The sequence below is a fragment of the Colossoma macropomum genome, unplaced genomic scaffold, assembly GCF_904425465.1.
Source record: "Colossoma macropomum unplaced genomic scaffold, Colossoma_macropomum, whole genome shotgun sequence".
Lineage (NCBI taxonomy): Eukaryota > Metazoa > Chordata > Actinopteri > Characiformes > Serrasalmidae > Colossoma > Colossoma macropomum.
Genome location: NW_023494792.1, coordinates 16,719,157 through 16,746,196, shown reverse-complemented (window position 1 = coordinate 16,746,196; position 27,040 = coordinate 16,719,157). Strand labels below are relative to the sequence as shown.

At 40.6% G+C, this 27,040-nt stretch overlaps 1 protein-coding gene across 3 annotated transcripts; it reads left to right on the top strand.

Moving 5' to 3' along the window:
* Positions 1-275: 275 nt before the first annotated feature.
* LOC118811799 (casein kinase I-like) lies at positions 276-25,248 on the top strand. Of its 3 annotated transcripts, XM_036576287.1 has the most exons (13): positions 276-626; positions 5,570-5,894; positions 7,419-7,459; positions 10,047-10,116; positions 16,386-16,537; positions 17,136-17,370; positions 17,501-17,586; positions 17,745-17,829; positions 18,757-18,905; positions 19,029-19,136; positions 20,633-20,743; positions 21,701-21,807; positions 22,851-25,248. In XM_036576287.1, the coding sequence occupies exons 2-13, from the start codon at positions 5,717-5,719 to the stop codon at positions 22,903-22,905; spliced, it is 1,377 nt and encodes a 458-aa protein (XP_036432180.1). In that variant the 5' UTR covers positions 276-626; positions 5,570-5,716; the 3' UTR covers positions 22,906-25,248. The 3 variants fall into 3 exon arrangements, 2 of the variants coding, with proteins under 2 accessions (XP_036432180.1, XP_036432181.1); XR_005007499.1 differs by lacking the exon at positions 20,633-20,743 and having other exon boundaries at positions 21,701-22,114; XM_036576288.1 differs by lacking the exon at positions 20,633-20,743.
* Positions 25,249-27,040: the final 1,792 nt, after the last annotated feature.

Here is a 27,040-nt window from a genome sequence, read left to right as displayed (position 1 = left end):
GAACTGAAAGGAAACAATGTAGAGCTAGAATAGTGTTTTAAAAAAAAAAAGCTCAAGAGATGCACATTCATGAACTTTGAACATATGGTACATCAGTTTAAAGTCGGTCTGAAGCGACACAGGTAAACAGTTTCTTCTGAGTGTGCTTGTACACAGTGTGATGACCGTCCTCGAGAGGGCACCAACAGAAAGTACACAGCGTTAGAATAAGCGCTTTAGTCCGGACAGACGCGGCGTTCAGAACAAGCGGGGCTGCACTGACGGAGAAACGACTTCTGGGGCTCAGATCGGTTTGGGCTTTTGGTGGTTGGGAACCACACTGAGGAGTATAGGGCTTGTTTTCTGTGCTCTGATGAAGTGATCAGAGGGATACCGGGCCGAGCTCAGTTTAATCCATCTCTCTGAAACGGTTCTGCCGATGCCTGAACAAAAACATGCCGCTGTTACCCGGATGAGCTCTATAGGCGGCGGTGTTCCGGGACTGTAGGACCCACCGACACACACAGAGACACGGGATTGGAGAAAGAAAACAAGTTACTGGTTTTTATTTCACTCCAAGAAGACTGTTAGAGGATTGTATCAAGGCCGGGGATGAAGTGATCCAAGCGTCAGTCGGCTTTTGTAGAGTAAGCGCCTGTTTTTATCTCCCAGTCCTGCTGAAACGCTAACCCGAGCTGCCTCTGTAGCTTGTTGGTCTGCTAACTTGCAAGATGGTAAGCTAGCTAACCACTTAAAGACTGGTAGCTAGATTTGTGTCGTTAACGAGAATAAAAGGACAGAAAGCCAGCTCGAACGTTATATCGAACAGGCTTACTGCTAATTCATGTTTACTCAACCAGCTTTTTTCCTCTTTTCCTGAAACTGTGTTCGTGAGTAATGTTAGTAGGACTAGCTCGGATGATGCGTTGATCATAAATCTCGACGCTGATGCTCGAGAGTTCAGAAGGGAAAACTGTCCACTGTTCAAGTAATACAGGCAGTGCTCAGTCCAGGGACAGGTTACATAGCTAATTACCATTTGTGTTTCCTCTTCATGTCGTAGCTATAACGCCTTGTATATGTCCTCTTCCACCGGGCACCGACACTCATCCGGTTTGGTGTGTTAAGCCAGTCAGGTTGGATTAATGTTTACAGTTGCATTTCTCGCTTGCGCATGTATGATGAGTCCCTTAACAGCGAGGCTGAAGTTGGCTTCGTGTTCGATTTTCCCCGCTCCACCTTAAATGGTGCTGCACATAAAATGTAAGTGCTGCACCATTTAAGGTGGAACGGCAAAATTCGACCAAGTAGCTGGCGAGTAAGATGCTGACTTCAGCTCCGTCCCTTAACATATGTTCCGGTTTGTTTAGTGTTGTCTGTGGTTCGTATTTTTGGCCAAAGTGTTGTTAATATCTAGTCAGACCTTCGCACTGTTAAAACCCTAGTGGAACTGTGCTCAGACTTTTGAAAACGCATGTTTGACAACGCTGCATTGTGTGAAATAATGAATGCATGTCCGTAGATGAGTGATAACCGGGATAACTACTGTACCTGTACCTGTCCCAGGCCTGGATTCTGCAAGGTGCAAAGTGGGACCGTCCTAGTAGAGTTGTACCAGATTAGTGTCAGTTGAAAAAAAAATACACATGAGGAACAAGAGAATAGTCTTATAAGCTTACACAATTACTAAATGAACAGGATTTTGCAATCAAAATTTGGTAGTTTATGTAATTTTTTATTATTTTTTGGGCCTAACCATCTTGTTGCCCATGTCTTGTCTGGTTTTCATCCCAAATCACCAGTCATCACACTCACCAAAACTACCTAAATGCTTTTAGCCCGTAGCCTAGTTGGACTGGTTTTTCTGTGGACTTAGCCCAACGTTGTACAGTTGTGCATTGTGCAGTGGCTGCTGGTCTGTTTTGGTTTTAGTGAATTTGTACAGCCTTTGACTGAAAAACTTTATTTCCCTCATGCATAGTTTACATTGCTGCAGATTGCTTGCTTGGTCAGGCATGAGTTTCCCTCATCCACTCTAACACAAGATCAGTGTGTAGTAGTAGAGTGAGTGTCTCTTATGCTCATAGTTGAGGCTGTCTTTAACGGTATGACACTTTTGGGAAGTCTTTTGATGAAGGCAGTGGTGGATTTAACTGTATGCAAAGCTGTGCGTTAGTTTGCTGTAATGCCCAGAGATGATGGTGGCCTTCTCGACAATGTAAGAGACCCAATACAGGTGATTGAGCTGCATGTGAATGAAGAAAACTGATTTATCTAACAGGTGAACCATGCAGTCACGCATGAACGGAAGCTGCTCTCAGTTGGTTTGCCATTGAAATGACCTGAAGCTCACTGTGATTGGAGCCCTAGCTGAACCTTTTAAGGGTTTGAATAATACATGATCTCTCCCAGATTGAGTGTCTGTGTCTTGTATGATCTGTGAGCTGTGTGGTGGTGCGCTGCACAGCTACCTCATGGCAGGGCTTATTTACCAGTTCTGATCAATGGCTCTGAGAATAGCTCTGCATCGCTGCCCACCACGCTGACTAATGCCTGTGTTCTGCAGACAGACATAGAAAACCTACACTTAGCCCAGGATTCTCTTGTTAATCTGAGTCTGGATTGTTTATTGATGCCAAGACATGCCTCAATGTAGTCATTTTTTTCCACTATTCTAGTAGTTAGTTTTTAACTTCTTTTTACTTTTTTACACTTATTTTTCATGTTTTTCTTTTCAGATCTGGAAAGGTCATGAGTGATGACTGTATGAATTTACAGTGCCTCTCCTTCTAAAAGTCAGTATAACCTTGACTCGTAGTTGTAACACTGGGATCATCTCGCAGGATATCATTCATAGGAAACCAGTCTAATTTGACTCATTTGCGTCACCTAAAGCACAAACAAAATGCATTGACAGACTAGTGTGCTGAGGCCCTTACCCGTTATTGTAGTGGGGAAATGGAATGGACAATACTGGGAAATGAGTTTGGATCTGAGGGTGATGGTTTAAAAATCTTCTGCCATGAATTATTAACAGAGTGCTTAATGTAGTGCACATGTTGGAGACATGATTTAATATTTAAAAGGTATTAAATATGCATGGTCAGCATGTTAAAGATGAAGTAAAAATGTTGTTCATTATTACAGTTGTAAAACTTATGTACACAAAACATGCAAAAAGTTCACCAGGAACTTATGAATGTCTGCATATGCGTCAGAAGTACAGCTTTAGCTTTAGAAAATCACTGGAATAAAGATGTAAGATGGTATCTTGGCAAGGCCATGTATAACCTGATTTGTCCATTGGCTCATGTTTTAATTTCAAATGTCTTTGTTCAGTTTCATGCTTATTTTTGAAAAAATACACTGGATTTACAGCCAAATATAAGAAGCATGTACACTTCATCAGCGCAGTATTACACTATTTTTTATGCTAGTAAACTGAAGCTGGGTGTGACTAATGTGACATTAGTCATTCCTACACCCTCAGCGTCTCTTGAACATTAAAAATGTTTAAGTGAGTCTCTAAGATGTTAGTAGTGAGGGGGTGTCTTGCACAAAGCCTCCCTAAAGAGAGTTGGTGTTGGTGCTTTATCGCAGAACAGGACTATCGAAATTAAGTGTTACAGGATATCAGAATCCTTAACTCAGCAAAACGTCTTAAAATACCTTTTATGCAGACATTAAAGCAAGAGCTGATGTACAAAAAAACCTACTTACTTTCTAATCATCTTACTGTGTCTAAACATTACTGCAGCGCATTATAGAGAAGTGTTTTCATGATTTGTCACTGGGTGAGGTGTTTTGTGACTGACATAAATTAAGTGTTATTTATACTGTCCTCTCAAAGTAATGATTTTAGCTTAAGGGGCAACATATGTATTATGATAATTCTCATTGATATTTTTTGTGTAGGTAAGTGGAGTAGAGTGAGGAGAGGTCTGGAGATGTATTTTCTACTTTAAAAATGTGTTGTAAGAACATATGTTGGAACATGTTATGTGGAAAAAACATCAAGAGCATGTTTTTTATACAGTTTTGATGAGCCACCTTTTTTCACTGTTTCCTACTTCGAAGAAAATAATTGCATAACAAATTGTCTTAATGTACATTACAAGTGTACATAATGTCCCTGCTCACTTAATGTCTAGAGCAGGCATTTCTTTTCAGCAGTTCACCAAGTGGACTGCAATAAAATTGCTCAAATTGTTCAGTTAACAAGGAGAATCCTTGGGTGACAAGGCTGTGTCCATATAACTGTGATGGCCAGGGATCTGTGGGTCATGTACTAATTGGTAGGCCTAATGCACAAACAGGAACGCCAATATGAATTCTCTGCTTCCAGATTTGTGCCAGTGCAGTTTTTAGTTCTGACAGCAGAGACTAAAGCAATGAACCGGTGATCTCCACATAATACACTATATGGACAAAAGTACTGGGACACCTACACATTACACCTACAGGGGCTTTTGTGACATTTTAAATCCATAGGCATTAATATGGAGTTGAACCCCCTTTGCAGCTATAACAGCTTCCACTCTTCTGGGAAGATTTCTACAAGATTTTGGAGTGTGTCTGGGAATTTTTGCCCATTCGTATGGAAGAGCATTTGTGAGGTCAGACACTGTTGTTGGACGAGAGGGCCTGGCCCTCTCTGTGTGGGCCAGTTAAGTTCTTCCACACCAAATTCACCTAGCCATGCCTTTATGGACCTTGCTTTGTGCACTGGGGCACAGTCATGCTGGAACAGAAAAGGGCCTTCCCTAAACTGTTCCCACAAAGTTTAAGGCATACAATTGTTCAAAATGTCTTGATATGCTGAAGCATTAAGATTTCCCTTCATTGGAACTAAGGGGCCTAGACCAACCCCTGAAAAACAACCCCATAGCATTATTCCTCCTCCACCAAACTTTACAGTTGGTGCATTGCAGTCAGGCAGGTAACGCACTTCCCAGATTTGTCCATCAGACTGGCAGATAAAGAGGCGTGATTTGTCACTCCACAGAATACATTTCCACTCCTCCAGAATCCAGTGGCGGTTAGCATAGTGCCTGGTGAAGTAAGGCTTGCATGCAGCTGCTTGGCCATGGAAACCCATGCGATGAAGCTCCGGCGCACAGTTTTTGTGCTGATGTTAATGCCAGAGGAGGTTTGTTATTGAGTCAGCAGAGCAGTGGTGACTTTTATGCACTAGGTGCTTCAGCACTTGGCGACCCCCGAGTTGCTGTGGCTCCTAAACGCTTCCACTTTTTAATAAAACCTAGGAGGGAAGAAATTTCACAAACTGACTTGTTGCAATGGTGGCATCCTATTACAGTAACACGCTCGAATTCAGTGAGCTTTTTAGAATGATCCATTCTTTCACAGATGTTTGTAAAGACAGACTGCATGGCTAGGTGCTTGATGTTATACACCTGTGGCAATGGGACTGAATGACGCACCTGAATTCAACAATTAAGAGATGTGTCCCAATACTTTTGTCCATATAGGTTGTGCTCATCATATGAAAATGAATTTGCTAATTGCATTCAGCTCAGTTTGAATGTGAAAACAAACTCATAACTTTCCCTTCAAACTTTCCTGTACGCAGGTCAACTGCACTGCATCCCCTGAGCCGTCATGATGTTCCAGCAGTAAGAGGCTGCCGTGTGGTTCCTGATCTCACCGTCCCATGCCCGCAGTCCCAGGCTGAGGCGCTCTCTCAGGGGCCTCTCTTGCTCCCTCAGTGCTCAGGGTCATGGAGCACACACGGGAGAAGGAGGGCGAGCGGCCAGCTCGGAGCAGCAAGGCTGCTCAGGGCCGCAGCGCACACTCTCGCCCCTCTGGCTCGGGGTCCTCCGGCGTGCTGATGGTTGGACCAAACTTCCGTGTGGGAAAGAAGATTGGATGTGGGAATTTTGGGGAGCTGAAGCTTGGTAAGTTTTATATTTTCGGAATTCAAAGTAGAATGTGATATAATAAGATATTTTCTTTATGGCTAACCATTTCGTTAGCCAGCAGCTGAAACCAGCAGCTTTGTAATGTGTAAAAATGCATGTTAATATTAAAACTGGCAACATATACAGTCGTATGCAAAAGTTTGGGCTCCCCTGGTCAAGTGACGTTTTGTTGAAAATAAGTTAACACATCCTTTAAAAAGAACACACTTCTGCACCTATTAATTGACAAGTACTGTTTATTTGCTAAATTTAACATGTTGAGGAAAAAAACATGAAATGTGGCCTAAGTTATGGCATATTTTTGTTTTATTTGTTTCCAATATATTAAACTCAACATAAAATAGATATTGTGCGCTAAAATTTGCATAAAAATGCCACATTGAAAGTCAACAAAACATGCCATTTGACCAGGAGTGTTCAAACTTTAGCATATGGCCGTAGGTCACGAGTCTGATAGCTTTACTGAGATGTGCTTTGCGTCTCTGTGTTTAATTTGACTCTTGTGACAGACAGACTTTTTGACACGACACCCAAATTTAATAGCCATGAGGAACATTAGTGTGCAATTGTGAATTTAAAACAATTGTTTTGATTCACTTAAATGCTTTAAAAACCAGAGATCCTCCTTCTATACATTTTGAACGTTCCAGCCATTGCAGGAGTAAAAGGATTTTTTCTGATGGACTATATCAATAGATTCAGTAGAACAGTTTGTACTTAGCTGATGCACAAAACTCTGAACATATTATCCTCTGATATGTTCTCCCTGTGTAGTTGAAGCATGGTTGCCTGCGATGTATGCTGAGATTTGTCTGATTTTTGGAGCTACTAGTGGTGTTGGCGGTATTATTTTTGCGCATGACACCTTCTCAAGTGTGATTCATCATGGAAAGATGGCTGCACACAGGTCTAAGAAGCGTAAGGAAGTGGTAGAGAGCAATTATTTTCTACTCTGTCATTTTGCCTGTGTTTTATTTCATGAGACAGTTCTCACAGAGTTTCATATTTATGTAAAGCATTTGAAACAGGCCAGTTATTGAACTATGTGAGCAAACATTCTGAAGATGCAGTATAGGCTTAAATGCAGTGGTCCCCAATCCCAGTCCTGGAGATCTGATGCTCTGAACAGTTTTTGCTATCTCTGATCTAAAGCACTTGAATCAACTCATCAGCTGTCAAGCCATTCATGAGGGGAAGTTGGTTATTTTAGAACAGGAAGAACAAAAATGGAGAGAGCGTGAGGTCCCCAAGACCACCAGTGTTTTATCTAGACTTAACCTGAATAACTTGTGGAGGACACATTTTTTACTACAAGCTAGTAATAAGAATTCGTGCAGTTTAGAATTTAGCAAAGTGTCAAATGAGGACTTTCCATGACACTTTATTAAAACATTTTACACACATTTTAGCTACAAAAATATATTTTAATACCAACCATAACCAAAAGCTTTTCAACCTCAGACATTGACCGTGACAGTTTTTCTTTCTACTTTCTTCCAGGTAAGAACCTCTACACCAACGAATATGTGGCAATAAAACTGGTAAGTAACGTCTTCCTATAAAGCAGGAGAAATAGGTTGGAAACTCATTGCATCCTTTAAATTTGTACACAGTACTTTCTTGAACATGCTTTAAAGCTCTGATGGTGTTGTTTACTATCATGTTTTCCCTAACATCATGTTAGGGTAAACAAAGCTGAACGCTTGAGTTATCAAGGAGGAATTGCCTTTCAGACTGTAATTAAATCAGTCGTCAGTACCTCTAAACATTTAATTTGGCAAGGATTATTTTGAGTCTATTTTCTAATAGTAACAGACAACAAATCTGTGTCATATTATCTGCAATACTTGGTTGTTTACAGATAAATTCTGTAAAATTAAAGTCAGTGTGACTTAAACCCCCAACTGGACTAAGACAATCCAAAAGACTGATTTTGGATTGTGTCTCATTGTGTCTGTTTTGTGACTGCTATCAACTAACTAGCTAAAGCTGGGTAGATTTTGAAAGAAATGTTTGATTTGTCCCTTTAAATGAAATCGGTTATTGAGAAAGTATTATGCTGTTACATGGATATTGGATGTGAATGTGAAACTTGAGATGACAGATATAACCCAGGTTGTCTGATAACAGGAGTAAGGTATCTTACTACGGATACGTCTCTTGACAAAGTCTCCAGAAGCACTTATTTCAGTGCACCAGTTCCTGCTTGAAGGCAGTCCAGGCATATGTGTTGGGGAGGGGCCAGTCTATATGTTTTATGGTTAACACAGTGTCTCATCATCCTTTAAAATTCTTATACCTCTTCCTTGCTATATGCAAGCAGGGTGATCCAGGGAGGAAACTCTGTCATGCCGTCATAGAATTGGGTTTACTTTTGTAATAGAAAATTGTCATTCCAGCATTCATTTCCAGTATTTCAATATGGGATAAACTGACTTTCAGATGATCAGTAAAGCTTACCTTAAAGATCAGCTGTAAAACTAAATTAATTGTCCATTTGTTCTAACATGAACGATTCAGGGTCTACCAGGTGAGCCCTGCTCCCAAGACAAGTCTCTACAGTACTCATTGGTGTAGGTAATATCCAGTTTCCTTGCAAATGCTGCTGGCCACCACACGTAAGCTACACAGAGTAACTGTTGTAGACTAAAGCAGTCTCTACTCACTGTGGTAGGTGTTTCTTAGTAATATTTTCACCAGTATGAGGCTTTGCCAAAGATATAGACGTCTGATCACTTTTTCTAAAGCCATCTGTTCTGTCTATGTAAACAAGTGTTTTAAAATAGTTTGCATTTAAAGAGAGTTTAAAATTGCATTGCACATGCATTGCAGCTAAAGGGAGCTGACTCCGTGTGCAGTTGTTCCAAGGCTGTGAGGCCATCACCAAATTTTTCAACTAGCAGAATACTGCTGTCAAGCTCATCATCTCAGTCAAATCCAGCAGCAGCAGAATCATCTTTGCCTCTTTCTGATAGACCAGTTGTGGCTCTCAACAGCAGCTCCTGACCAGGCAGACTAACTTGGCATAATAACCTGATTCAGACATTCTTAAGACATAGATGAGCAAAGTGCTCACAGGAGTTCTCTGAGGCAAGGCAAGCAGCAGACATAATGCAAGTGTCTGTAGTTGTGTGAAGTCATATTTATATATAAAACGAACACAAAAAACTCAGATAGAGCCAAAGACATCAAATAGGTCTTTAATTGAGATTTAACATTGTCATTGTTACGGGAAGACCTAATGAGGAGCAGGAGACTATTCCACAACCTAGGAGCAGCCATGGAGGAGGCACAGTCACCCTTTCCTTTTAAAATGGACCATGGCATATGCAGGAGAAATTGTTCACAGGATCTAAGCGTCCTGGGTTTGGAATAGTATTTGAGGATGTCTGTTATTTATTTGTGGTGCTGATCCCTGTAATGCTTTAAAAACAATGAAAGAACCTTAAAATCTGTTCTAAACTGTACCATAACCAGTAGTGTAAGTAGTGGATGAAATCTTGTAGCTCCAGGAGCACAGCCACAAGGGCAACCTCTTGGTCTTCTTTGATCCTCATCCACATCCACCATTGCAAGCCACTAAAGAGAATCTTTTTCAGAACCTATGCTTGGCAGGACATTTGGCAGGCTAACTAAATGCTAACTGGCAAGATACTAATTTGGATGAGTAGTTGTGCTGTTTGGATATAAGGTGTCCTACGAGTGTGCTCTTTAGGAGTGGTTCAGCGAGATCTCTTCCTGTGGCAACAAAATGAGGTCAACACACCACTGCAAGATCCAACAAGTTAGGACCCAGTGATCAGCTTGTTAGCAGGAGCTGTGAACTGTTAAACTAAGCTGTTTTGAGGGAGGGCTCGCTAATTCAAAGCAAAACGAGGTTTGTGATTAACGATGAAACTCTGTGTTGTCAGTTCAGTCTAGTAGGAGCCCATCCACGATGCATGTTTCACATACTAGGCAGAACTGGTTGGAATGTCACAGCAAAACCTCTAAGGATTGCATGGAGAGGTGTACCCATAGTGTGGTACTAAAATGATTGAAACCTTTGTAGGAGAATGGCACATAAAAATGTAGATGTGAAGTCCCTTAAGTGTAATGTCGATGCCGCTTCTCTTTCTTATCATACAGGAGCCCGTGAAGTCGAGGGCACCTCAGCTACATTTGGAGTACCGGTTCTATAAAACTCTAGGCAGCACAGGTGAGCAGCATGTCTTTCTATACCTTGCTCTTTATCTTTATGGTTGCTTTTCCTGTCGTTTCGTTTTGTAACTGTCAGCTTGTGGTTTAGCAGTAATTGGCCAGTTATTAAATGTGAATCTTCTGCTTTACATAAGATCTTTACAAGTTTTTCCGAGGTAGTGATGTTTGTGTCGACAGTGTCTGATCAGCAACAGTCCCCAGAAAGATTGACCTCCGATTTGCATGCAGTATAAGTACAGCAGTCTACACAGACTAAAGACACTTATTAACTGTTAACACTGCTAACCCTGTTTTGGTAAAAATGGCACCATTGCGATGACTGGTTGAAATTGCATATTATGTGCATGCTTAATTGCTTAATACTATGTATACTATTCTCTCTCTCTCTCTCTCTCTCTCTATATATATATATATATATATATATATATATATATATATATATATGTATGGTTACACGTGGTTACATCCATAGTTGCGTTCTCCTGAATGTGTAGCTCTGGCTGCATTCCGGACTATTTGGCCAGAGTAGTACATTATTAGTATTAAGGGCTGTGTCTCCATTCACTCACTACTTCTGCATGTAGCGGATCAGTACATAGTAAATATGAATTCAGGCGCTGGGTAGGTCCTTGGAGGTGGGAACATTGAGAAACAGAAAGTGAAAACAGTATGCAACGACAAAGTGCTAACAACATTGATTACTGTGCTGTGCTTAGCTGTGCTGTCATTTTGGGTGTAATATTTCGGTCTTTTCATGAACAGTCATATTTCGTTTACACGGAGGCCCAGATACAACCGTGTGTCAATCACATGTAGACATGTTCAGTGCAATTAAGCCTTAAGGTGATTAACACTGCTGGTATAAATGCTAATTTCTGTTAGCAATGCTTGCGCCAAACTAACCATGGTTCACCTAAGCAGTTCATAGCAGCTGTACATAGTCAGCTGATAACTGAATAGACATTACAACTGATCCTTTCAGTAAAAATTTAAACCTAAGATCTTTAACTGAATATTTCTGAAGGGGCCTACTTAGTCTGTTAGAAGGTCAGGCTTCTTTGTCAAATGAATCAAATGAATAAATAAAGTTCAATACTTGTGAGATATAGCGGTTCTGTTGTGTTATTTCATTAAAAATGGTCAGGGAACAGGCATAATAAACAGTCGATGCTCAGTTTTTACAGTGCATGGTGGGAACTCTCAGAGATTTAAAGTTCCAGTGCTCTGGAATGATTCTTCTTACACTGAGACACCCTAGAAAATGGCTGATTCCCTGGGCAGTACCCTGGCTACTGAACTAGGGAGCTCTTTGAGATACACCCCAGTTATCTTTGGCATACTGGTAAAATTCATGTTTGTCACATACTGTGTACTACTTTTTACTTCTGTTGGGTACAATCAGTACACAAATAGTAAGCAGTGGGCTACTTTACACAGTCATATGTGCAGTTCAGATATAATTTTAAAAGTGCAGTGGAATTATTCATTGTAGCATATGAAATAAAACAGTTCAGTATCTCTAAAATTATATTGTGAAATGTCACATTTTTTTTAGTGAATTGGAGAATTGATCACAAGATTCATCTCACTCTGAGATTCAACTTCAACACTGATGTCCTAACCAATGTACATTGATCCATTAATGTTATGGCATAGATGGATGTTTTATGGTTTTTAAGCCATGAGCTGTTGAATATCAGACCTCAAACATCAGCTTGCCAAAAGGCAACTTGCCAGCATTTCAAAAACAGCAAAAATCAGCTGTTAGATTTGCAGACAAGATTGCATGTCTGAAAGCACCTATTCACTTCTGGTGATTACCATCTCATTCCATTGTCTTACACCTTTTTCCTGTTCTCTTGCTCTTAAGCTTTTTTCCTTTCGCATTTCAGTTTTATTTTATTTACATGCCACTGTATTTTGATAAATTAGCTAAACCAGTGCTTTAGCTTTTAGGTGTAGTAAGTTGGCTGACAAGCCAATACTCCATTTGTGGGTACTTCATAGTAGTAAGATATTGAAGTTAGCTGCTAGGTGAGCTGCTTGACTAAGCACAGCTGCACACTGCTACCGGTTAGAGACTTTTTTTGGCTACAACTCTATAATAACATCATATAATTGGTGTGAAAAATATACATCGACCGGCCACTTAATTTAACTACAACTCATGGTATCTACGCTCTATTCTGTTTTACATACAGGAGCACTTTGTAGTTCTATGATTACAGACTGTAGTCCATCTGTTTCTCTGCATCATTTGTTAACCCCCTTTTACCCTGTTCTTCAATGGTCAGGACCCCCACATAGCAGGTACTGTTTGGATGGTGTATCAACACTGCAGTCCCAATGATGTGGTGGTCACGTGTTAGTGTTTTGTGCTTTTACGAGTGGATCAGACACAATAGTGTTGCAACCATCCTGTGACCCTCAGGTTGAGAACCAGGTTGTGTCTTAGAGATTGTCTGTGTTTCTGAAGATGTGAGCCCACTGCCACAGGATGGAATCTGTTGTTTTGTTTTTGAAGTTTTTTGTTTTTTTGGAAAAAATGCAGTAAAAGGTTTTTGACACACGCCTGCTTCTCTCTCACTCTCAGTATGTGTCACTGTCTCACACACTCCCTTCTTGGAACCACAGGTGCCAAAGTGCAGCTGTCTTCCTGTAGTGTTGATGAGACACATGCTTGTCCTCTTGTAGAGTATGTGTTTGTGTTAATGCGTGTGTTCACATGTGCATGTGTTTGTATTGGAGATTGGCTTGTTGTTTTCTGTGATTATCAGTATGGGGCTGGTAGAAATTGCTGGATTGTGTGTTGGAGGGGAAAAAAGAATTAATCCGTTCTGTAGCAATTAGCCTGAATCATCCAGGTATTATATATAATATAATTGTGATATATATATATATATATATATATATATATCACAATTATGTTTCCTTCTTTGATAAGATAAAGGTACATGCTACATTCTGCCAGCCGGACATAAGAGAATCATCTAAGATAATAATTCTATCCGCTTTTACATTATTTATTTAGCAAATGCATTCCCATTCTAGTTTATCACACTCCTTTTGGAATTTCAGTATGGGTATTGGAAAAGGAAAATGTTGATGTGCTGTCTCTAGTCTCTATGTGTATGTATGTTGGAGCTCACACAGCTGTTTATATCTGTATCTTGGTTTAGTATCGTATGTAGCGTATCTGTAGTAGCGCTTTGTTAACATGAGCTCTGTCTGTATGTTAGATGGAGCCTAGTGGTTATTCCTGAGTAGTGACTATCATTTTAGGTCATCAGTGGGAGATTTCATCTCTGTGCATGCTGAGACGAACAGGAAGTTCTGTCGAGCACAGGAAGTTTAGCTTAATGCCGTGGCTTTGCTGTGAAATGCAGCTGTCTGTGTGTCTGTGAGAGACACCAATACATTTCCAGAACTTCACTGTTTTGTTTGTTGGTAGACATGTGCGTGTTGTGTGTGGAAGGGTTTACAGGGAATGACCACTTAGCGCTGAGCATGAATGTTACAACTGTCATGTCTGTTTATTCACACACATCCATGCAGCTCTTCTCTGATCTCCCCTGTTTATATCTATTCACTGCATGTGAAGTGCTGTGCAGCATTTCTCTACCAAGTCATGACTGATTCACGATCAGTGGGGTTACACTGAGTGAGGAGGGTGGGCTTTGTGTCTGTATGTCTTTTTGTGTCTCTCTCTCTATTAAAATGGATGAACAGCTCTCTGTAGTGCATGGTGTACATTAAGCACCGTTTCCCTAATATGGATGTTGATCTGTCACACACACTGTCTCTCTCACACGTAGACACACAGACACTTCCTCTCTGTGTTCTAATTTATCTTAGTCCTCTGTAACCTGATATTTTTTTTTCTTTTCTTGTAACACATTGAAAGATTCTCAAGCATTTAATGAAGGACAGTCTGGATCTCTGACATGGAATGAATACATCATATCTCTCTCTCTCTCTCTCTCTCTCTCTCTCTCTCTCTCTCTCTCTTCCTCTCTCTTCCTCTTCTATCTTTCTGTCCCTCTCTTTATCTCCTTCTTCCCCTCTCATTCTTTCTTTCTCTCTCCCCCTCTGTCTGTTTCCCTCTCCCTGTCTCTCACTTTCTCACTCTCACTCTCTCACTCTCTCTTTCTCACTCTCTTGCTCTCTCTCTCACTCATGAACCAATCAGCCAGTGAAATCACTGATGTAATGCAGTAAAGCTTACTTGTCAGAAATAATCTTTAATATAAGCTCAACATTAATTCTGGGAATGTGTGTCAGTCAAGATTCAGCTAAAAGATTTTGCACACAGTGTTGCTGATTGGTTCGAGTTTGGTGTGGGACGAGTTACATAATTCTGTTGTTTCCAAAAGCCTACGTGCTGTGCTTGTGATTCAGGCAGAACCTGGTGAACTCTCCTAGATGATGAATGCTGGAATAGGGGGGTTTACTGACACCAGAACTGTCATATGGTGATGTATAAATCAGTGATTCAGCCTTTAGGAGTAGTTAGATTGATAGTGTGTGTGTGTGTGTGTTAAGGATTGATCTGATCAAGGCTTTAAAAGCAAGAGTAGTTTCTGTTTCATTATTGCCCACCCGAGAGTGAAGCACCCACACTCAGTCCCTCCTGACATACCTCGCTTGTTTTGAAGAGAGTTTCTCTTCAGGACATTTAGGCCTTTTAGAGATTCCGGTTTTGTTATCCATTAGGCTCCAGATAAAATAAGAATCTTTTGCTAATGACATTGTGTCCTTTTTTTGTCCTGTACTGTCTGTTCAGTGCACATCTGTAATAAGAAATACACAACTAATTGGGAGGAATTCTTAGAAATTGAAGCTGCAAAGGCACAAGAGTTGAGAAAAGTTACAGTAACATGGATTAGTAGCTCTTTAATGGTTAATGATTATCATTTACATGTAGAAACCCTTCTCATACCTTCATTAAGCTTCAGCTTCGTTTTGTGGGAGTTCCAGCACTGTGTAGTGAATAGCATTAAAACTGTTTTTATCTGTTTTACAAGTAGTATGTTCTGTTGGTACTGCTTAATGACACCCAGTTGACAGATAGTATTACATTATTTAAATTTATGCCAGCTGCTGTAAGCCAGTAGATGTGCTCTGTGGGTTTCTTAAATTAATGCTTGTCCTTTGTTTGTGTGTGTGTGCGTGTGTGTGTGTGTGTTTGTTTGGGGGTGGAGTGCTAAAATGCAGCAGTGTTTATGTTCGCACTTAATTCTTCCAGCCTGTATTATAAAACAGAAGGTGATTTTGGCTGTGCACATAAACATGACTGAGAACGTGTCCAGTGTGATTCACAGAAACCTTTCTCTGGCTGCTCTGAATCATTTCCTGTCAGTTAATATTACATTGGATGACTGGGCTTTAAAAGAAAATGACATTTTTTGGAGTGGTTATCCTGCTTACAGCACAGGTTAACGTGCCTGTCTGCAGTAACAGGATTCCAGTGACATGCTGGAACTGTGAACAGCAGTATTGTAGCAGCTCAGAATGGAGCCCACACCAAAGCCCCCTTCAAACACACCCATTTATGCAGGAATTTTATGGTAATCAAATGGAGCTAGTAACAACACTAGCCAGAGTTAAAATCCCAGCAAGACTGAAGCAACAGTTTATCTCCACTGATTACAATTCCTGCAAAAATGACTGGAGGGCTCATATTTGAACAGAAAATGATAGACTACCACGAAGTTGAGTAATGTATCATCATCTGTTACTTTTACAGTCACTCTTTCAGTTTTCCCCAGCGTACTTTGTATGTTTCAAGTGGCAAACATTTGACGTAAACAGAAAAATGTGCCCTTTGTCTGTGCATGGCTGCTGTTGCATAAAAGTGATGCGGCATGGCCCGTAAGGTGGAGTGTTTCTGCAAGGGTTTGAAGTTCGAGTATTACCTAGAAAGGATTGCTGTAATATACTAGGGTTTGAGCGCGGGTAGTTCAAAGAACAGAAGAGTCCTTTGAGTGAAAATGCCAAGCAGTGCCCAGGATTTAGCTAGTACTCAGGGTTCAGCTGCTTTAGCAAATCATTTCCTCAACCAAGTACTAAATAGATAGTGAGTTTAATAAGGCTCTTAAGGAAGCTTATTCCTTTTTCATAACTCCACAACTAGGCCAATCACTCAATTAACTCCTCCCAAATTAAATCCATATTAAAATTACATACTTTACATTTTTTGGCTAAATTAGTAATTAAAAGATAACGCAAACTCTGTGTCTCTCCCTCTCTCTCCTCTCCATCTCTCAGTGGAGGGCTTGCCGCAGGTCTACTACTTTGGCCCGTGTGGGAAGTATAATGCAATGGTTCTGGAGCTTCTTGGTCCCAGTCTGGAAGACTTGTTTGACCTGTGTGACCGAACATTCTCGCTGAAAACAGTTCTCATGATTGCCATTCAGCTGGTGAGTATGTTTGTTTTTGTTTTGTTTACACTTAGTGTATGAAGGCAGTTAATTGAGGCCTGCCCCATAAGTCCTTTCACACTGCTGTTGCCTCAATGTTATGGGGCAGCTGAACACCCAGTTCTGTGGCTTTGAATGTACAGAAGAGAATAACTTGACTATCCTTCTCGCCTGACGCCAGGGCCAGTCGTGTATAAGTTACATGAGCAGTTTCCAGTCTCGCTTATGATGACAACTATTTAGTGTTTTCCCTGCTTTAAAACAATTGACTCCTCTCATAAAGGGCTTGATAATTAGTTATTGAGGTCAATCAGGTATGTTAGCCTGTGGACAACTCAAAAAAAAAATGAGCAGAGTATGTCTTCCCCAACTCTGGGAACCACTGGATTTCCTCTAAAGTAATTTCCTAGTAGTCCCTCACACATGTACCTGTTCATTCTGATCTAACAGAAGTGTTTGCCTCACCATTATAAAATGAGATTAAGATTTAAATTTGTAAATCTAATCCCAGTAACCCTCTGCTTTACCCTTGCAAGTTCATTTGCCTAATCCTCATTCAGATTGTTGAATGATTCCTCTGTGTTGTTTTTGTGTGTAGATAAGTCGGATGGAATATGTGCACTCAAAAAACCTCATCTACCGGGATGTCAAGCCAGAGAACTTCCTCATCGGTCGTCAGGGCAGTAAAAAGGAGCACATCATCCACATAATTGACTTTGGACTGGCGAAGGAGTACATCGACCCAGAGACGAAAAAACACATACCTTACAGAGAACACAAGAGCCTGACTGGGACAGCGCGCTACATGTCCATCAACACACACTTGGGAAAAGGTATGCATACACATATAAACGTGCTTAAAGGCTCACCTTGACTTATGGCCTGTATCTTACTTTTGTATATTTTCTTTTTAATATGATATGGGCCATTTAAGTGTTATTTGACTTTCTGACCCTTTTTCAGAGCAAAGTCGGCGAGATGACCTAGAAGCTCTCGGTCACATGTTTATGTACTTCCTGAGGGGAAGTCTGCCATGGCAGGGCCTAAAGGTGAGTCTGTTTCCTCACAGTGATTTGCAGCTCATTAGATATTTCTTGAATGAGATTTGATTGATGAAGAATAAAATGTTTTTCATTAGTTGTGTAGGATTAAGATAAAATTAAAGATCTGACAAGTTGTTTTTTTTTGTTTTTTTTTGGTCCAACAGGCTGACACACTGAAAGAGCGTTACCAGAAAATCGGAGACACCAAACGGAACACTCCCATCGAGGTTCTCTGTGAGAACTTCCCAGGTATGACTGGACTCCTCTGTCTGGCATTTGAACACCTGCCTTTCACATTCTTTCAGTCTTCTTGACATCAAGGTTTAAATAAACCTAAACCACTTACATAAAACATTGTGGGCTGCCTAGTTAAATGTTGTTTTATGTATATGAATTAACAAGAAAAACAGCTTAACAAATGTGGACAGATGAAACATGTTAATGAAAACATGAGCTTCACAGAACGTTCAGGATATTTGCACTGCAGTGCTGTTGAGAGAACTGTTTGTATGTTAAATTACGCTTTAACAATAGCTAACATCATATTACAATACTATGATTTAAATGTCAGAATTCCCACACGTCCTGAAAATGTGTAGATTAGTTTCCCCATTGTGGAAAATACCTAGAAAGTAAGAAAATAGATAATCTGTCCTAAAATATTAGTTCCTGGAAAAGTGTAAAGTTGAGATTTCATATTTTAGCTTATTCTTTCTTGCATACATTCCACTGTCTATTGATACCTACTGTAGTCTGGAATACTAGTGTCGCATGTGGATGGATACGTGGACGCTGTGTCGGAGCCCTGGTGTAGCAAGGCTACATTAACACGTGGCAGCTTCTTGCGGTATATATTGTTCATTTCGAATGATTTGAATGAACTTGTGATCAAATGATGATTGTTTGTGGTGTATGTGTCATTATATCAGTAAGGTGTCATTAGAGGTTGTATTATTGGCTTTAATAAGAATATTGTGCATCATTTTAACGTGACCTTTTGTGTGCAACAGCTGTCGTGTATGTAAGTCATGAAAATTGTCCTGGAATTTTTCCTGGAAAAAGTCCTGGAAAAAGATTTTCAAAAAAAGTGGGATCCCTGTCCTACGTCATCCAGACCTAGAAAAGGGCTGTTATATAGCTGTCTTTTTGTAATATATCTTCTCTTTGCCTCTGTAGAGGAGATGGCTACATACCTGCGCTACGTGCGACGGTTAGATTTTTTTGAGAAGCCCGATTACGAATATCTGAGGACTCTCTTTACTGAACTCTTTGAGAGGAAAGGATATACGTTTGACTACACGTATGACTGGGTTGGCAGACAAATAGTGAGTATTCACTGTTATGGTTAATTAAATGTTAAAGATTATGGTTTTGGCCCGTTTTGCAGAGCTACCTAATGCTATGTATTTCATTTCATGGCTCTGAATTTCTGTTTGTTTCTCTCCCAGCCAACACCAGTTGGGTCAGTTCCTGTGGATTCAGGAGCCTCTGCCATCACCAGAGAAACCCACACCAACAGAGAGAGACCTTCACAACATCAGCCACTGCGTAACCAGGTATACAGCACCATTCAAACATGCTCACTTAAAGAGAGCTCTACTCCAGAAACAAGAGAGAAAATGAGTGAGAGATGTGAGAATTTAAGGAGACAGACTGGTAAAATACCTTCTCATTTGTGTGAGGTATTAAATAGATTGAGAAGATGAGAGAGTGAGACAAAAAAGCAGTGGAATCATAAAGACAGCCCTGGAGAGAGAAATTAATTTCCATCCTGGAGAAGCTCCAGCCCCCCCACCCCTTTCCTCTAGCAGCTCTACTGCATGCTGATTGGCCAGGCTGATGGGCTCTACTCTGATTGGCTAAGCTGGAGTGGTGCTACTCTGTCTGTCCTGTGGCTTGTCTGGCTGATCTCAGACTGCTCCTATACTACTGACATCACACAGTGCTGCACCTTGGCCTGCATTTATAAAGTATCTCAGAGTGCTGACCTAGAATCAGCGATGCCTCTGACTGTACTGACATTAGTCACTGTGAGCTGCACTACGTAAACTGATCATTACTTGGAGAGAAAGAAGAAAAAAAAGGAGAGAATGGAAAGAGAGGGAGGCAGAGATGAGAGAGGTGATGGTTGTAAAGGAGAGAATGAGCAGAAAAATGAAGCGAAGCACTTCTGCCTGGTAGAGGACAGGCTGTTGTATTCATCCGTCACTGCTAGGAACCGTCCTCTGTCTCCGTGTGCTTCATGTGTGCCCCCAGTGGAAGGACATTCTGTCCATTTAGGCAAAAGTCTTTTAGACTAAAAGGGGTTAGTTTTACATGGTTCTACTTTACCCCATGGGGAGGTGGGGTAATGTAATTATTGCTGTTGTTTCTCAGTGATTTTAGTCCTGACAGACACCAGAAATCTGCTTGCAAGCAGCTGAACGTATTGCATAAGGAGCATTTTAGTGTAACACCAATGCATAAATCATATAGCCCCATAATTTAAAATAATTTATAGCAAGATTATCCTGTGTACAAATAGTTAAAATAACTTGAACTACATACACTACCCAGTCCAGCCACAGCCTTGGAATATGCTAATATCACAAGAGCAGATGGATGGATTATGTGTTGTTCTGGGTTGACTGAGGAAGGCAGAGTCACTGGAGCGATGCTGGGGATTTGAGCCTGAGAGAATGGATGAAAGATGGATGAGTCATACTGAGTTTTAGCCCTTGCATCATTGTACGTTTTAGTGCTTATGAGCTCTCCTACAGGCTGTACAGACACATGCCACTAGTGTTTGCCTTTCATGTTCTTTTCAAGTTGATTGGAGTTATTTTAACTTTCTTGTTGTTTTTTTTTTCGGTGTTTTGTCACTCCCCCTATCTTTTGTCTCATAACCTTGTTGCTCTTGCCACATAACTAACACCGCTCTGCCTTGCCTCTGTCCCCTGTGTTGATCTGTTTGTGCTCTCTGTGTGCGCGATGCATGGCTGCCTGCCTCCCTCTTTCTCTCTCTCTCTCGCTTGTCCTCTCTCCCACTGGCTGTTACTTTTGCGTGGGGTAGACGGCCAGCTCGGAGCACAGGGGAGCGTGGGATGTGCAGCCTCTTCGGCAGACCAACCTATCCTACTTGAGCTCGTATCTGGCTGCTGACCGGCATGGGGGCTCCGCACAGGTACAGCGAGGATCTGGACACACCACGGCCCTCACCTCGCCTCTGCCACACCACAGCGCCTCACACGCTATTCCCTTCACACAAACGCAGCATTTCTGTTTACGCTCTTTATTTTTCCCTCATCTTGGCACCAGCTAAGCATTAGCTTTATTTTATTTGACCAGCTCATGAATGGACAGCACTGTTATTCATGAGAGGGCTTCAAAGGAGTGCAAAAGATACTCACTGTTTATTAAAGGAAGTAGTTTGGCAAAAAATCTAATTTTAAATCTAAGTTTTCCCTTTACCTCACATGTATTTGATCTGCGAAGACATGTTTGTTGTCTGGAATTAGCATGTTTGGTTTTGTACTGGAGTTTCCAACTACGTTGCTCACATGTATGGGCAACTTTTGTTGTACTTTTGTCAAATTGGACAGTGCTTGGTGGGGCTTTAAGGAAAGTTTCTGCATTAATTAAGTCATTGAGATGTATTCAAAATCATTCAAAGTAGTTTGACAATAACTCTAGTTTCTCTAGAACAGAGCATTTCACATCAAACCAGTCAGAATGAATTTATTAACATGTCAGCCATTTAATTGTGCAGGAATTGTGAAAGCTGGAATTCCCCTTTGAGTGTCCATTACTTGTTAGCAACATTAGCTTTGTAGCTCCAGTGCAAGACTAAACAGTAAAACTTTGGACATCGAACATGTTTTGGCTGATTGACTTGATTTGGAGTAACTCAAAAACTGTAAATATTTTTTTTTTGCTCAACTATTTCTTTTAAGTGATTCATTAGTTTATGAGCCTCTTTTCCTTTATTGGAGACAAGTATAGTTTTAAGTTTATCTTTGATAAACTTTGATTGACTGTTATCAAGGCAATAATAAGTGGAAACAATGCCAACAAGATCATAAAATGTTCCCTTTCTAATTGTGTGAAACCCTTCTTCTGATTGGCTGAACTTCTGTTGCAGGTGGTCAGCTCAACCAATGGGGAACTGAATGCAGATGACCCTTTAGCAGCCCACTCCAATGCACCAATAACAACACAAGCAGAAGTGGAAGTGGTGGATGAGGCTAAGTATGTTGTTTTCCCCTCTCTTCAGTCTTCTTCTTCCTCCTTATTTCTGTGTTGTAAAAGTGTTGTCCTCAAAGCCACTCCTATTGGTTTCACAGGGTCTAGCTGTTCCTGTTTCTTTTTTATGCACCGCCCCATTCATGTTGTCTATACATACTCCACCCCTTTGCCTTGTGTATGTATGTGCTATGCATTTCTTATCACCCTGCAGTGTTGCATGTCTTGCCACTCCACCTGTTTGTGTGTATAGTATTAATCTCTATCTCTCTCTCTACGCTTTCTGTAGCTGCGTGAAAATGCTCAACTTGTGGTGAGTCTCTCTCTCTCCTGTACTCATCCCACTCCAGGGACGGGCAGACAGGATAAAGTCTAGTACTGACCTGCAATGTACAGTCACCCGCACAGGTTATAGTTCAAACTGCACTGTACTGTAATCAGACAGAGGCCGGCTGGGCAGGGCGTTTTACCTTAGACACGTTTCCCTCTCTAGCTAACTTTAATTTGGTGAGGCAAGGCTTTTATGTGTGTGGAGTTAATCATTTAAAATGTTACCAACTTCAGGAAATGGGATATAGATATATAGTGCTGTTATGACGAGTTGCAAATAAACGCAGAAACTTCGAGGCTTTTCTTTATTGTGTTCTAGTTATTATCATGTGGCACTATGTTAAATGGCAGTGTATTAAGTGTCACTCTTTATTATGAAGTCCTGAAAAAGTTCACTGATCTATGTTGGTTGATGTAGTGGCAGCAGATTTGCTCCTCTGGGCTCAGAAGTCATCTGACGTACCACTCTTTGTCTTAGATCTCTCTCCACAGCATGTCTGTACACCCTCTCATTAATGCCCATGTTGTTGTCTTGTGGTCTGTGTTTTGCACTTTGTGTGGTTTTCGTGACAACCCCTTACAAACCTATTGACGTCTTTTCTCATGAATTACAATGGCTGTGATTGTGCGTAGTCTACAGAGTGAAGTACATTTACTGTATATGGAGTCGCCGTCACACATACAGCTAATAGTTTTGTGTTTTGTTCTTCCCCCCCCAGGTGCTGCTGCTTCTTCAAACGTAAGAGGAAGAAGAGTTCTCCAAGGCACAAATGAGCCGAAACGTTCCTTATTTTCACTGCACTGCTGACGTGAGCCTCTCCAGGGAACGCCATTCATGGCTGGAACCGAAAAGGCCATCACATACACACAATGGTTTATTGCCCTAGACTCCACAGACAGGCTCCTTAATAGTCCAGAGCCACCTGGGCAAGACTGTGTCTCCCCCCTTGCACTCTTTTATTCTGCCTTTCATCTTGATTTTATTTGTTTTTATTTATATTTTTTGTCTCGATGCTTTTGTGGAAGTCTGTCTGTGTGAAGAGCCAGTCGATAGAGGACCATCACGCTGTTTTACTCTCGCAGGGTCATGTTTCGTTTTGGCAGGACTTCTAGTGTCCTTTTTCCCCTCCAAACTTTTAAACGGCTCAAAGGCCTGCCCTGCCTTTCTGTTTTGCCTTTTTATTTTCCCATTCTTCACATCGCATACCTTTAGACAGAATTCATCACCTGGTGGTACCTATACTCCACAGCACAATATGCTTACACTCCAGTGTACAGTTTTATACTGCAGGTTCAGTGCAGTCTGAATATAAATTTCATGCACTGATTCAACATCATTTAAAACCAAAAGTCAGCAATACCAACACATGCACAGTGGTGTCACCACAAAATAAAGCCTCATTCTGAATAATTCAGGAGCGCAGTAAGAATAGTGTTTACTCCGCCCTCTCCCCCCAACACCTCATGACAATCACAGTTAGGGGAGTGCATTACAGTGGACCGAAACATTATCGCATGTAAAAGTGCAATACATACCATATGTCTGTATGTATACGTGGATGAAATTCTGAAGGATTTTGGCATAGATGGATAACTTGCGGAAGGATTTTGTCCTTGTCCCTGAAAGGTTGCTCCATATATTAAAGTATTTATCCTGAAGGTATTTGTGGCATGTGAAATGTTTGATTAGATAACCAAAAGCCATATTTCATGAAACTGTATTTAATCGTATTGTAGTTTGCATGATCTTCCCCATGGCTTCCTACTACTACTATGGCTACAGCAGGTGTATAAAGAGAGAACCCAATTCAGTGCCACTCATTTTTAGCTCGAGACTGCATAGCGTGTTGCTAACTGCTGCAAAATAGAATATTTCAACCGCTGAGTGTGCAATATCTTTTTCCCAGAGCACTCTCCATTTTCACTTTCATCTTTTGATTGTCCCCCACAGAGGAGACCAACAGATTGTCTTTTTTAGTGGGATTCTATATATGTGAGTGTATGATTGTACAGTAAGGAGGAGGGACTTGCTCTGTCACATTATTTCAGGCATCTGCTCTTGTGTCCCCTGCTGGCCGTACTGTGTAATGCCTTAACAAGACTCACTTAACAGAGCTGCACTCACACCAGCCATTTTAGCTGGGTACAGAACCCAGTCTGATGCCTGCATCAGATACACAACTCCTTAAAATCCCTTTAGGACCAGCCCCTGTCCTAACTCTATAGGTGTATTTTGACTGCAGACTAGTCATATCTGGTAACAGCCTACGGAAACTCGCAGTGATGAAGTGTGATTTATTCAAGTTATTATTCTGGACAAAGGTATTAGATCTACAGATGTCTCTGGCTATTGTGGCTAGGAGGCCCAGGCTAGCACAGAGAGGGGATGAGGGTGAAACCAATATAGGAATGAATGATGCTGAAGATCATTACAGGCTATGTGAAGGTGTTGGTTGTAACGAGAGGAAAGCTAAGGCTTCCTTTAAATGTATCATGTTCTGTTCTTCTGCGTCGTTTTGAACTTCTGCTTTGGTCCTCAAACTAGCTTTTGATGTGATTGAGTGAATGTGAGTTTCTCCATGTATGATCTGACTTGCAGCTGCCTGTTTATAGCATTAACTCTGCTGCAACACTTTCCTAATATAACGACTCTCGATGACTGTTTTTTTGTGGTTTTTAATGTTGTTTTTCTTTTACATGCTGTTTAACGCTTGCTGTTGGAAAGATGGAAATGTCCTTTTTTTCAGATTTTTGCCTTGAACAAAATGAACTTTTATTTTGTATTTTAATGCCTCAAAGGAACGTTGTTTTATGATGTGATCTGTGCATGTACACTGCATATGAGTGTATGTGCTCACTTTATCCATGATTTTATTGATTGTGAATATTTGTATGATTTAGTCTGTTTGGAAACACTATGGTCTCAGTGGCACCTCCTGGTGGGGTGGATGACAGTCTGGGCTGGATTTACGCTTCTCTCATAAATTAGCCATATTAAAAACTGTAAAACTGTTTAGTATGATGCTGAATTGTGCATAACTGGTGTGCATTTACTTGTCTTTTTTTTGTTGGGTTTTTGTTTCATTTTAAATTATAAAGCTTTAATTTGATCACTGACTGAACCAGTCTTGAAATGTACTTGAGTCTGAAATGCACTTGTCGTTATTTTACCTTGGCCTTTATTCTCAAAGAACCCTAGAGTAGTTGATCTACACTCAGATTACCTCTTTTACTCCCAGTTACGACATGCTTGAAACTGAAACATTGAGAAGCAGCCACTGTACACTGAGCTGCTTTGTGTGAAAGTGAATGAGTGATAATCTCTTTCATGACTGCATCCTGCCCCTGTCACTGCATACATCATGCAGTGGTGAGAGGAGAAGAGTTTCAAACTGCCCCTTTCTGAATTTTAGCTTTTCAGTACTCAAACATTCAGGTATTACTCGGTTTATAGTTCCATTATTTTGTTAATTGGCAACTTGGAACTTATTTTAAACAGTGAATTAGTTCTTCTTTCTTGTCTCCTGTTTAAATGGATCTTTGTTGTCCTTTTGTTTTTGTCACTAAACCAGTATCAGTTCTGGTTGTGTGAGATGCTGGTTCACAGGGGCATTGTAGAAAAAGAGTGGAACTTTCGGTCTGTATTTGTGTCGTGAACTGGTCCGTTTTTATTTTTACTTCTGTTTAGTCAGGGAGATTGCACTGAGATGATGTGCTCATTTACAGACATGCCCTGGGAAAGTGGCACCAGGAGGTCTGTTCCAGATGTTTTCTTTTCGTTAAGCCACTGTTATTTATAAAGCAAAGAAACTCATGCTTGAATAAAGAGACCACTGTTAGAGAAACCATCGGTCATCAACCTTCCACTCTACTCAAAAGGTGTCATCTGGTTTCCCGTTCACAGATTAAACCTCGTCTAAAAAGATCTGAAATGGACTACGCAAGAACTAAGAGCACCCTTGTGCAAAGTGACTCAGTGCAGGTTTGGCCTGAGATGTGAGAAATGCATTCCATTGTTTCATTTCCCGACCTCTGCTATGATGGACGTTGAACTGATGAATATGCTGAGATCAGTCATGTGTTTGGCTGCAGAATATTATTTCTTTCCTGTTGTAAATTCTGTAAAATATTTAATTGTTTGATGGTCTTATGGTCAAAATTAAGTCTATTTCAGACTGTTTTGTGTTTTTTATTTTGCCTTTCTGTTCTTAAAGTGTGTAAAGCAAACCTACATAAAGCTTTGAAAGCAGTTGTCTGGTATTGGTCTGATTATGGTTTCAGAGTTAAGAAGATACAGGAAAAACCTGAAGGGTTATTTTTCCAGACACAGTTTCAGCCTTACCCTGGAATAAAGGACTCTTTATTTTACATTGGAAATTCTTTTCCATATATAGTAGTACTAGGCTTAATGAGAGATTTCCACTGGATTTTTCATAATTAAATGGTTGAGATGTAAACAAAGTCAGTCGGAGTGGTTTGGTGTGAAATGCTTTGTTATAGAGAAACTTAGAGTCAGAATTGTTCACAGTGGTGGTGATAGGAACCAGACGTCTGAGGGGTTTCATGCCTCTAAAAGCTCCTTCACAGAAAGTTATTTCATAAAATGGTGATGAATTTATCACTAGTTCACCATCATTAACATTACATATAAAAAAAACTCAAGAGGACACAAGTAGGTTCACTAGTCACTTTGGATAGTAAATAAAACGACCACATTCGTGTTCAGTCATCTCAACCTCTGGTTTCTGTCACCACCACTGTGCAGAAATGTTCCTCTACAACAACCCATTTTACATCAGAGCCTTCTCAGTGACTTTATTTACATTGATAATGACTGAAGAGTCAGTGAAAGTTTATCCTGTGTCTGGAAAAATGACGCCCAAAATGTATTATTAATAAGCCTATTATT